The 12,597-nt window shown below is 41.8% G+C and overlaps 1 protein-coding gene across 3 annotated transcripts in view; it reads right to left on the bottom strand.

Moving 5' to 3' along the window:
* Positions 1 to 12,597, bottom strand: part of LOC148011792 (putative acyl-activating enzyme 16, chloroplastic) — a 253,538-nt gene that overhangs the window by 103,007 nt on the left and 137,934 nt on the right. For all 3 annotated transcript variants that reach the window (XM_087670449.1, XM_087670448.1, XM_087670447.1), the window contains exon 9: positions 3,688 to 3,793. In XM_087670449.1, coding sequence (XP_087526575.1) covers positions 3,688 to 3,793 — 106 coding nt within the window. The remainder of the gene's footprint in view (positions 1 to 3,687; positions 3,794 to 12,597) is intronic.

Here is a 12,597-nt window from a genome sequence, read left to right on the forward strand (position 1 = left end):
TAGTGACAGGGTTAATGGAGATTTTTTCTGCATCACAGGTCCCAAAAACTCTAGATAGGGTGTTAGGAGACTTAGAATAGCAAATGGATCCATTGCACATGGCCCTTTGGAGGCGAGACAATTGGCTACATAGTACTACACAGCTTTACTTGGACCCACTACTAGGTCCCCAAGCTATGAGAGGGATAGAGAGAGAGTATGACAAAGCACAAAAAAGGTGATACAGACAGGATGAGCAGATACTTGATGGCCCATTTTGCAGAGGCAGAGGTGCAGAAGGCACTTCTGGCACTACCCTCATGCAATTGTCTTGCAAAAGACGCACTAGATAAGTCCTTTTTGAGCTATTAGGATGTCATCAGTGTAGGCCTCATTTCAGCCTTCTTGGAGATTATGGCATCAAGGATCATGCCAGAGAGACTTTCCAAAGGATTGATGGACCTCGTTCCTAGAGGAAGTGGAGACAATTTGGGGATCACACAGTGAAGAACAATTACTTTGCTTGGAACTGCCTATAAGATCCTTGCAAAGGTGATCAATCTTAAATTAGCCCCATTGATGCCAAATATCATCCACCCCACAAAGGCAAGTTGTGTCCAAAAGCGTAGCATCTTGGACAACATCTTCATTTTCTAGGAGTCCACAACTTTGGCTCAATCTAGGAACCAGCACCTTATCGTGCTACTTCTCAAGTTTGAGAAGGCATACAACTGCATTGATTGGAAATCCTAATAGGGTACAATGCTGAGGATGGGATTTCCATAGTATTGGGTCAAGGGAATAGCAGCTCTTTACTCCTTACCTCATAGCCAAGTTATGACCAGCGGAGCATGAGGAGGCAGATTCAGCATTCAAAGATCAGTTACACAGCACTGCCTACTAGCCCCCTTCTTGTTCTTATTTGTAGCAAAGGCCATGAGCTCCTTCTTGACAGATAGATCTACAAGTATCAAAGGCATCAGGTTACCCATCCTTGAGTTTGAGAAGCTTCTAGATGTGGACTTTGCTGATGACACAACAGTCTATCTAGACAGGGATGAGAGTAACTTTAGGGCCTCTGTATCGGCCATGGAGATATTTTTTAGGGCTGGAGGTGCCTTAATTGATTGGCACAAAACCTATGTATTTTGGGTATGTGACACTATGCAGCTGGAGTAGCAACCCCATGAGGATTTCACCTATGTTCCCCGTGTGACCACAATGAGATATCTTGGATGCCATGTGGGTATTGACAATACCTCAGAACAACCAACTGGCACCTCTCCTCTTGAGCATAAGAGAGAAGCTTCTTTAATGGAGCTTAGCGAGATTGTCACTAGCAATGAGAGTAGTGATCGCCAACCAGGTCCTTCTTGCGACTATGTGGTACATCACGTCTTTTGGGCATTCTCTAGATCATGCATTGGCTGGGTGAACCTTATGAGAAACTTCATTTGGTCTAGAGGAGACGGGAGCCCGCTGGCCAGGGCAAAGGTTGCTTGCGATGTCATCATACAGCCTAGATCCACGGGAGGGTTGGGGATCATAGATCTAGACAACCAGAGCAAAGCCTTGATGGCTAAGCTCATTGTTAGGGGTTTGCTTCTAGGTGAGGAGCCCTGGAAGAAACTTTTGATAGGGATGCCACAGGCTATGAGACTTGCACATAGAGGACCATGGCAGTCTAGCATCCACTGGATTTTTTAGGAGACTAGGACCACGGACTTAGGGAGGAGCTTTGCGGTCAACTTTACAACTACTATTATTACAGCCTAGAGATCTATACTACCAAGGCTTAACCAGAGCTATCCCCCGCTACAGCTGAAGAAAAGAGAAGGCAGCCTCTTCTCTTCAATCACCTTTTGAGATTAGACTTCGGCCACACTCTTCGATAGAGGAAGTACTTATCATGGGGGAGATTCTATTTATAGATTGTTGTATCAATGGGAGATTGGTTTGCATTCCAAGAGCTTCCCCAAGAGGCTCAAAGATAGAGACTACCAGGGCTCAAGGGAGCTAGAGTTATGATTGAGATGGTGATGGAGGGAGTTCCACCAGATTGGTAGATAGATACAGGCACCTCTCAAACTTGGATCGGTCTTTACCTATCGGGTTGATGGATGGAGATATTGGGCTTACTAGAGAAGATCTCTACAAAGATTACAGTGGGGTCCAGGACAGTGGGTGTGGATAGATCCATTCCTCGATAGAGCTTGCGATGTGTCCTTTGGCTGCACTACTAGGCTAGGGAGGAGAATCAAGATGAGCAGGATCAGAGCACAACCCCCATTGGCACAAAGAGGAAATCACAGAGTTCCTATGTGACATTAGGAGGAGGCTACATTACAGCTTCAAGCCTAGGAAGAGATCTCTCTTCCTATGGCTTGTAGCTCATAGAGCCTAGCAATTCACACCTAGCTTGCATATGGCATCAACCCAGTAGCATGAAATGCAGCGATCCACCACAGACACAAAGAAATTGCCTATGGGACTACCCTAGAGCCCATGAGGCTTAGAAGAGAGCCCTCAGGATAGTATTTCACGGCATAGTAGAAACCACGGTGGCTACCTAGGGGGCTATAGCATGGGTCATAGATAGAGGCCTAGCATGTGACTATGAGGGACATCCTAGAGGTCTATAGCATGGATGCACCTAGGGTCCAAATGTATTGGGCAATAGTACTAACAATCAGCTTCCATTTGTGAAAGTGTTCCTAGCTCCACTATGCCTACAAGTAATCTAGAGTAGGGATTTTGCTCAAATGGTAGCTAATGATGAATCCTCATATCCACATATTGGGCCTCTACTTCTAACTCAAGCTACAGTCCCCCAAGTCAAAACCATGGTCTCTGATGTGCCATGAAAGACCATCCTGAGGGCTGTCCCCTCTATGTCACCATATCTCAAATATGCCACTACTTGATTATGTGTGTGATAACCAAAATTGCATCCTCCTTGGTAAAAGTCCAATATTTCATACTCCTACCAAGAAGATTGAGATACCCAATCATTTTTTTCGAGAGAAGGTTCAAGCAAAGAAAAAATTTGAGCTTATGTGTTGTTGAACTGATGGACAGGTTGCTGGTGTCCTTACCAAACCACTTGGCAAAGCTAAGTTTGAGTTCTTCAATCTACAGTGGAACTTCAAAGGAAACAAGTTGATCATTAAGGGGGAGAATCAAAGGAATTAATAGTTGTGTATTTTGTCATCAATAGAATTGAGCGATGATTATTCTAAATATGTTTTTTTGTACTGATTTATCATATCTAGCAATACCTTATACTTGACATCATATTTCTAAGACATTTTCTTATTTTGGTGAAAGTTGGCCAAAGGGTGAACAATTTTAGGATGGATATTTGGACATTACTTAAGAGAATGTGAAGAGGTACACCACCAACAATGGCATACAATTTAACTTCTGCGCTTGATGAAAGAGGAATGAAGAACAAGCACAATCAGCTTTGCTGTCCAATTCTGCATGAACTATTTCAAACATTGATTTGTTTCACTGATTTGTTGACCAATCAACATTATTGATGTTGAGTTTGGTCTAGACAATTCTGACAATACAAACACATGAAGAGTCCCCTTTCTAAGTCACTAACCCAAGGACATCAGATGTTTTTTCTCTATTAGAAAATTTTGTAAACATAGAAAATTTGCAAACAAGAAAACATACAGTTAGAAGACCATGTGTACCAACCCTATGTATTCTCTTCAAATTAAAGTAGGTCATGCTTATTTGAATCAATGCTGATGCAATCAACTTCTTGATGGGCGAACTGGATGACAGCTCTTTTTGGATTCCACTGCATTAGTGATAAATCACAAATGATTACTTTTAGTTCATTGAATTAAAAGCTGACAAATCACAACCTAAGCTCTTGTGAGTGTTATTTTGATATGTGTTTGGATAAAGACATTGCCAATAATGCAACTAAATTAAAATTTGGGGTGTGAAATGTATGTGATATGAGCATCATTTCAAGGCTTCCATTACATCTAGCAGAAAAAGTAGAAATGCCCAAGCATGTACCATAGCATAGTGGTGCTTCAAAGCAAGACAAACAACCAACACAGCTCAATAAATTGGTATAAATGCCCGCTACAATGTAGCATGCTAAACGATTCAGATATAGCTTATTCCCTTTACTTAATTTATCCAAAGAAATTGAAGGAAAAACATATGAGGCTGAAGATACAAATTATTTAGAAATGATTATGGCCATAGACACAAAATATAGAATAAGTCCTAAAAAAGGAATCTACTTCTGCTCAACCCAAGTCCCTAAGTGCTGAGCTTAATCACAACAAATACGAGTGAGAAAAAGTATTACTCACTCTTGCAGATCATCCAGAGCTATACATATGCAAGAATGCTCACATGTATTTCATTACTAAGAAAAAAATCTACCTTTACTTCTTAGTTGACGTGTAGTGCATTGGCATGGCTTTCTTCAGGATCCCGAAGTGGAAGAAGAGAAGTGGAGATGCTCCAAAAGAAGTGCTGAAAGTGAATTTACAAGTCTGCTGTCCAGAAAAACAGCAGTACATGAAGATAGAAATTGAAAAACTTTATGATGAGAAGATGGAAGACGATGATGGAGATGATTGTCCCAAACTTCAAATACAAAAGATTACGAAGGATGTAGAATGAGAGAGGCACCACTCTTTTTATCGGCAAGAGGTAGTCAAAGAGGGCAAGTCGAGTAACCCAAGACGGTGTCCTACTGCATGAAATCGACTGAGCTAATTGGAGGGACACTTGAAAGCCTGAATGACAAATATCTTGACATATCTTGCCATACGTCATGGAGTTGCATGATTGGACAGAAACATGGAAGCTTGAAAGGAAAGTGTCTTCAAACTTGTCTCCTCTTTAAGACTTTCCTTTTTAATTCTGAAAATGGTCCAAAATAGAAACAACTAAATTTAGGAGAAACTATTGACACTAACTATTCTGAGAACATCATCCCTACTTTTTAGGTTTAGAATTTTTACGACATTCTGAGAGACCCTACAATTGTAGGGATCCCCCTTAAACCTAGGGAGCCTTGATATCTTACTATATGGAAGACTTTCTTGTACATAGTACCCATCAAATAAATCAGTTGCCAATGTTTGAGCATTAAGGGGACGAGACTTTGGGAATCAACTTGGTAACCCTTTCTTTCCAGGATACAAGCACTAGCCCAATAGCAAAAACCTCCTCACACATGGCTTTCAATGGCTTTACTAAACATGCAGCATAAGTTTCCCCAACTAGGCCTTTTATCCCTAGGTTATTCCAATAATGCATCCATAACCTCATCCTCACAATATCAGCCTCTAAAATAGCAGGAATGTCTCAGGTGACCTGATCCTTGATCAAAGCAGAAAAATACCAAATGAGCATGGGTAACCTAATCAGAATGTGTCTATATCAAACCAAGGAGATCCTGAAAATATTGTCTACACATTTGAACAACAGATTGAGGGTTTGTAACCATCTGACCATTGTAATCTCACCATGTTCTCCCAAACATGGGATGCATGTAAACCACGAAATAATTTATGGGACTGATACGAGTTATCCTGCAGACCCTTGGCCGAGGTTTTCAGTTTAGCTAGTTGATGAGAATGTAGCTGAAAGTTCTTAGTAAGATCAGCCAATTGCATAGAAGCCAAGAAATCATCATGCACAGACTCAAGCAACAAAGAACAAAGCAAGGCCAGCAATTCCTCCACAGCATGCATACACTGCCTGCAAAGAGCAGCAAGATGAATCCAATACTGCCCTGGCAACTCTTTGCACATTTTGTACCAACAACTTAAAAGAGGCACTGCCCACACATGGAAAGTTATGCAAAAACCTATCAAGCAATTGTCCCATGTAGCCACTGAATATTGCATTACTTAAAAAGGAGGAATTGAAACACAAAGGGAGCCTATCTAGAATGTATGCAAAGGGAGCAATAGATTAGCTAAGCATCTCAAACTGCAATACAAAGTGATTGGACAATGCGTACTACTACAATACCCTCGTCTCTAGAATCTTTGACAAGAAAGCATCATCCTGCATAATATACATACAATCCAAATGGCCCCATGTCACTATATGCTGTTGAAAAGGAAAGATAAATCCTGCAGCAAATGGGCAAGAGGCCAAGGCCAGAGGTCCTATATAAGAATAGCTAATGCAAAATCATCCCAAGCACTACATTCTGGTGCATCCATTGGTGAGTGCTCAGAGGTAGACTGCAAAGAGACAGTGCACATATTAAAGTCACCCATTATCAAGCCACCCATTCAACCAAGGGACAGGTGTGCTTTTAAATAAGCCCACAAATCACGATGAAGGGAGGAATCATTCTGTGCATAGAGACCCATCAGCCATAAAACCTCGCCATTCCCCATAACTTCAATTACCAAAAAACAGCCAAACACATCATTTTTCACAAGAACTCGTTACAATCTCTCAAGAACAATCATGAGGATACCAGAACAATGGATTGTAGCAATCCCAGCATAACATAATCAAAATCCATGACATTTGACAGTTTTTTCCAACATCCCATGACTTTTGTGTTCAATAGCACATCAAGCATCCCATTTATTCTCGTGCAAAACACCCCATATGTCATGTTGTTTGCTGCAAGAGCAAATGCCATGAACATTTCGAGTGGCAAGCTTCATGAACTAACAAAGTGGAGATGAAAATCATATTCGATGATGGTCATGCCTTGATTTGACCTTTTTGTTGGGTTTCCACTCACGCCTATGCTCATAGAGGAGTGTCGGTGATTAGTAGGACACTGGGGCACTTTTTACTCTCGGTACAAGAGGTTTTCTCCCCCAGACTTATTCTCTTATTTCGTATGTGCTTATGTCACACACTTACGGGCACTTATCGTGTTTGGGTGTGAACACCCCCTATAACTCTAAGGTTTAAGGGTTGTACCTTGTACTTTCAGATTACACTCTTTCAGACTATTGCATTGGGTGTCTGCTTCACTCTCACACTATCTACTGCACTTTGAGCTGAACTTCAATCCTATCTCCATCTCACATTTGATATCAGAACTGAGGCTCTGCACAGATCAGGTTTGCTCAGCTCACAGGAGTCCCTATTCGGTACAGAGCTACCCCCTGTCCATTGTCAGCTCTAGGAGCTGCCCTGCTCCTGCTCGCTCAGTCTGTGCCCTCCTACTAGGTCGTCCTCCACCACCAGCGCCAGCACCAGCTGCGCCAGCCTTCCGCCAATACTGCACCTGATATGCATCGCCTGCGCCTGGCCCTGCTCCTAGGTGTTCCGCCTTCAGCTCTTCCAACTCCACCTCCGCCTCTTCCAACTGCGCCGCCCACATCTGGTGCCACGTCCACCTGTAGCGCCGCCTATACCTGCCAGCTCGCCTGGAAGCACCGCCTGCACCTATACCTGCACCTGCGCCTGTTACCTGCCCTTGCCACGTCTCAGCAGTGCCTGTGCCATCACGCCAACTGCATACAACTACAGCTGCCCCTATATCCTGTGGACAAGGTAATTTTTTACTTCAAATATATTGTTATTCCAGATTCATCTCTCGAAAAAGGGGCTTCTGCCTGAACAGGCACAGAACCTTGAGTACGGGTCTGGGACACGGTTGATGCAAATTTCTGGGCAAATTTATCAGAATTTTTTGGGCTTTTGAATTTTTTGAAGACATTGACACATGTATTGCAGTCTCACTCAATGATAAGACTATTTTGGACAATTTCGGGGCAAAAAATTTTGGGGTTTTTGCTCATATAGTATTGCTGAACACTGAATGCACCTTGGATTGCGTGCATTACTGACAGCTTTGAGAGAGTGTACCTCAATGTACTAATTGCAGCAAGCTATTTGCTGTAATTTCTGGAAATTTTGAGATTTCCAAGTTGGTCTAGCTTGGACATCACTCTTTTGCTTCTTTTGGCATTGATTATCGTGGCAAATCAGGGAGGTGGTCTTTAACTATGTATCCAAGGAGGACAGATTGGATGGTAACAATTACTCACTTTGGTCCTTCATGATGAAGAATGTACTCGTTGCGAAAAATCTTTGGGACTCTTTGGTCCTTCATGATGAAGAATGTACTCGTTGCGAAAAATCTTTGGGACTATGTCAGTGGTGAAGAAGTTAGGCTCAGAGTTGTGGCTCCAGCTACTTCTCCTCCAAGAGGACGTGGACAATAGGCACCTCAGCTTGTTCAGCCTGCTCCACTGCAGCCACTTCCCCAAAGATCAGTAGCTCAAAAAGCATGGGATACGCGGGATGCACAGGCTTTGTTGCTGATTGCATTGATAGCTCAACAGTACATCATCCCTCACATTCCTTCTGCAGCTTCTTCACAAGAAGCTTGGCTAACTTTGGAGCAGATGTTTGCTAGTAAGAATGAGACTCGCATCTCTTTCTTAAAGAAAGAGCCAGAAACATTAAACATGGATGAGGGTGATTCTATGTAGGATCACTTGAACAAAATTCAGGACTTGCATGAGCAACTTATGAATGTTGATGAGTACTATTCAGATGCACAACTAATATCTACTACATTGAACTCATTACCTCCTTCGTACTTGGCTTTCCACACTGCCCTAAATCTCACAATGAGGATAGCCCCACAACCTATTTACTTTCTTTAGTTAGTCAGTTTGCTTCTAGAGAAGAAGCAAACAAGAAATAGTGGTATGGATGTCATAGCCTCTAAGTAGGCTTTTATGCCTAGACAAAAGGGCAAAGGCAGCTAAGTAAAGAATGCTCCACAGAGCTCTGGGACTTCAGACACCTCACAGGGAAGTAAAAAACAAGGGGACACGCAAGCCAGAAAGGGTAAGTGCCATTATTGCAAGAAGCCACACCACTACATCACTGAGTGTAGAAAGCGCATCGCCAAGGAGTCAGGAATGTCTGTTTCTTATGCTCCTTCGACTGCTACTAAGTCCACGTCCTTTGTTGCAGACAAGGAATACTGCTTTTACACATGTAGTTATGACACTTATTGGGTTGATCGAGCATTTAGCTCTAATGAGGATGTAGGCACTTGGTTTTTTTACAATCATACTTCTAGACACATCACATCTCGCAGAGATTTATTTGCTTCTGTTGATGCAGCTCAAGTTGGCAAGTCTGTACAGTGTGCCAACAATGCATCATACCCTGTTAGAGATATTGGGGAGATTGTGCTCACAGCCATTGATGGCTCTATTCTCCGCTTATAGGATGCATTGTTTATGCCCGGTATAAAGAAAAATCTTCTATCTATTTCTACTTTGGCACGTTGTGGATTGCAGGTCACATTTAATGATGACAGATGCATGGTGAGAGACAAAGAATACATAACTTTGGTCTTGATTGGCACTTTATGTCATGGGTTATATGAGTTGGATGCTCTTTCAGTTGATCAGTCAACGTACTTGACATCCACTCTTACTCTTCCTATGATACAGGCAGAGTTATGGCATGCTTGCATGGGACATGTAAACTTTGGTAGCTTGACGAAGCCGTTATGTGTGCTTGCCATGTTTTGAATAGATGCCCTACCAAACCATTAAAGATAATTACACCTTTTGAGGCTCGGAATTTCGTACCTTTGGGTGTCTTGCATATGCACACATTCCCCAAGTACTCGAGAAAAAGTTGGATAAAAAGGCTGTCAAATATATTTTTGTAGGATATAGTAGTGAGAGCAAAGGCTACAGACTCTATGATCCTGTCTCTAAAAAGGTGTTTGTCAGTAGGGATGTACTCTTTGATGAAAAATCAGAATTATCCCTTGCTAGTTTAGACACAAATCAGGCTGTCCGTAATGTATTTGAAGAGCTACTTCCCATTACATTTAGGGCTTGAATTTCAGCAAGTGAACTTAATGTTCAACCAGCTCGTCCATTGGAAAATGCAAAAACTCAGCCATTCGCTGAATGGTATTTACAGACTATGAAAGATAGTCATTTGGATGCACCCTTGGCTGGTTGTACTAGAAGGCAAGCTCGTATGCATGATACTATACATACCATGGAGTTTGTTATGGCAGCAAGCACAGTTGATGATGAGGAGCCTGAATGTTTTGAGGATGCACAACAAAGTGTGCATTGGATGGCAGCAATGAAAGCTGAATTGGATTCTATCACTAAGAATCAAACATGGGATTTAGTGTCTTTGCCCTTTGGGAAGAAAGCCATTGGAACAAAATGGGTCTACAAGCTGAAACAGAATGCAAATGGATCCATTGACAAATACAAGGCAAGGCTTGTAGCTAAAGGCTATGCATAGAAGAAAGGCATTGACTATGAGGAGACATTTGCTCCTACATCCCGAATGACGACCATCAGGTCTATGGTTGCTTTGGCTGCCCATTATGGATGGACTGTGCATCAGTTGGATATTAAAAGTGCATTTTTACATGGGGAAATTCATGAGAAAGTATATGTACAGCAGCCCATTGGTTCTGCAGTTGAGGGATCCAAACACTTGGTTTGGAAGCTGGAAAAGGCTTTATATGGTTTGAAACAAGCTCCTAGAGCTTGGTATGCAAAGATTGATGCCTTTTTGCTTAGCCAAGGTTTTATAAACAGCTCATCTGAGTCTATCCTTTACGTATGTAGAGAGGGGGGATCCATGCTGATCATTTATCTATATGTTGATGATCTCTTGCTTATAGGGATACATGCTGATGAGATTTCAGCATTCAAACAAAATTTGCAGCAAACTTTTGAAATGCCAGACTTCAGGTCTTTCCATTATTACTTGGGCATTCAGTTCATACATGATGCTAGAGCTATTGGTTTATCATTGTCAAGATACAATGGTAAACTTCTTGAGAAGTTTGGCTTACACGATTACAAGCCAGTCTATACACCAATGGAACCTGGACTAAAGCTATCATTACATGATGACAATGATTTGTTTGATATACACACATATCCTCCAGTAGTTGGATGTCTTATTTACCTATGCAACACTAGAACGGACATACAGTTTGCACTTTCAACTGTAACAAGTCTTCCTCCTCGGATAGGGTGGTAAATCCCTGATTACAACTTAATTACAGCTGCAAACAATAAATGCAAATCTGAAAATAAAAATTTACCTACTGATCTTGGACAATGCACACCCGATTGGCCCCAAAATTGACGCCCCTTTCAGTATTTCTTTAGCTTTATTGAACAAAAAGTTAACTTAAAATGGGATTCTCCCAATCCCTTTCGGTATTTCAACTCCCCTTGCTATCCAAAGTGACCAGCAAGTCTTCAATCTATTTTGCCCCTTGATTCGAGCACTCAATTGGGCTTCACCCACTTCATAGACGATGGAAATGCCCCAAATTCAATGGCTGGCTAGTCCTCCACCTGAATTTCACTGAAATTCACCTTCAGCCTTGTTGATTCCAAGTCTTGGAGATTCCAATTTCTGGCACGCTTCCCAAGGCTGCTGGTAAACCCTAATTTCTGCTGTAAATTTGGGTTTACAACAGAGAAATTTGTAGCTTCTCAACCTCTAAGGGTCCAAATGCTGAGATCTTCGGAGCAAGGCTGTGAAATGGCTGGAAGATGAGAGAGAAAGTTGTAGAGAGAGAAAATTCAGAGTTTTGTTGCGAAGAATGACTGAAAATCAGTCAAATGCAGCTGCTGCCCTACCCCACAACAGAGAAATTTGTAGCTTCTCAACCTCTAAGGATCCAAATGCTGAGATCTTCGGAGCAAGGCTGTGAAATGGCTGGGAGATGAGAGAGAAAGTTGTAGAGAGAGAAAATTTAGAGTTTTGTTGCGAAGAATGACTGAAAATCAGTCAAATGCAGCTGCTGCCCTACCCCACAACAGTTTGTAGATGCAAAAAACTGAAGAAAATCAGTCATTTACAGCTGCTACTCTCTCTCAACAGCCTGTAGATGCTACCTCTTGCTGTTGATTGGTCTTCTCTTGCTCTTGGCAGCCTCGAAAGGTTCTCCAATGGCTGCAAATTAGACCAACAACCTCCCCTCTCTCTCTCTTGCAGGTTGAATTTATAGAAATGCTTCTCTCCGGCCTCTAAAGACGTTTTTCAGTCTTGCATGGGTATTTTTGACAAGCGGCAACCTTCCCAAAGGGTTTCTCTAACATTTTTCATAATTAAACATTAATTTTCAGTCTTTAAATACTGAAAATTAATCTAATAATTATTTTGGTGTCCTAAAAAATAATATGACTGGCCAATAACTAAATTGGCTAGGCAACTTCCATTTCTGAGTGTCTCTACGTCATCTTTGACCATTAGATTGGCATTAGGTACCATTAAACGCCACTTCTCTATGTCACCAACTGACACTTATGGCCAAATGGATGACCTAGGCAAACAACTGGCACCAGATACCACCAAGTACCTATGTGGCATAACTTATAGCAACTTTTGCGTTTGATATCCCGTGATTTCTTCGGGTCCCAAGCTCATAAATTTACTTTAACTCCAGTTGCACCTCACATGTGCAACATTTACTTAATCATGTGATTAAGAATTAATCCACATGTTAAATGAGATTTCAAAAATGCATGTCCTCATGATAGCCCTTCCCCTTGAAATCCTTGCAATCGTTGTCAATTGCACTACCAAATGCATCAAGCAAAGTACTACACAGGAATTTTC

This window comes from Lygodium microphyllum, chromosome 28, assembly GCF_053477565.2.
Source record: "Lygodium microphyllum isolate KBCC chromosome 28, Lygodium_microphyllum_v1.1.10, whole genome shotgun sequence".
In the NCBI taxonomy this organism is placed as follows: Eukaryota; Viridiplantae; Streptophyta; class Polypodiopsida; order Schizaeales; family Lygodiaceae; genus Lygodium; species Lygodium microphyllum.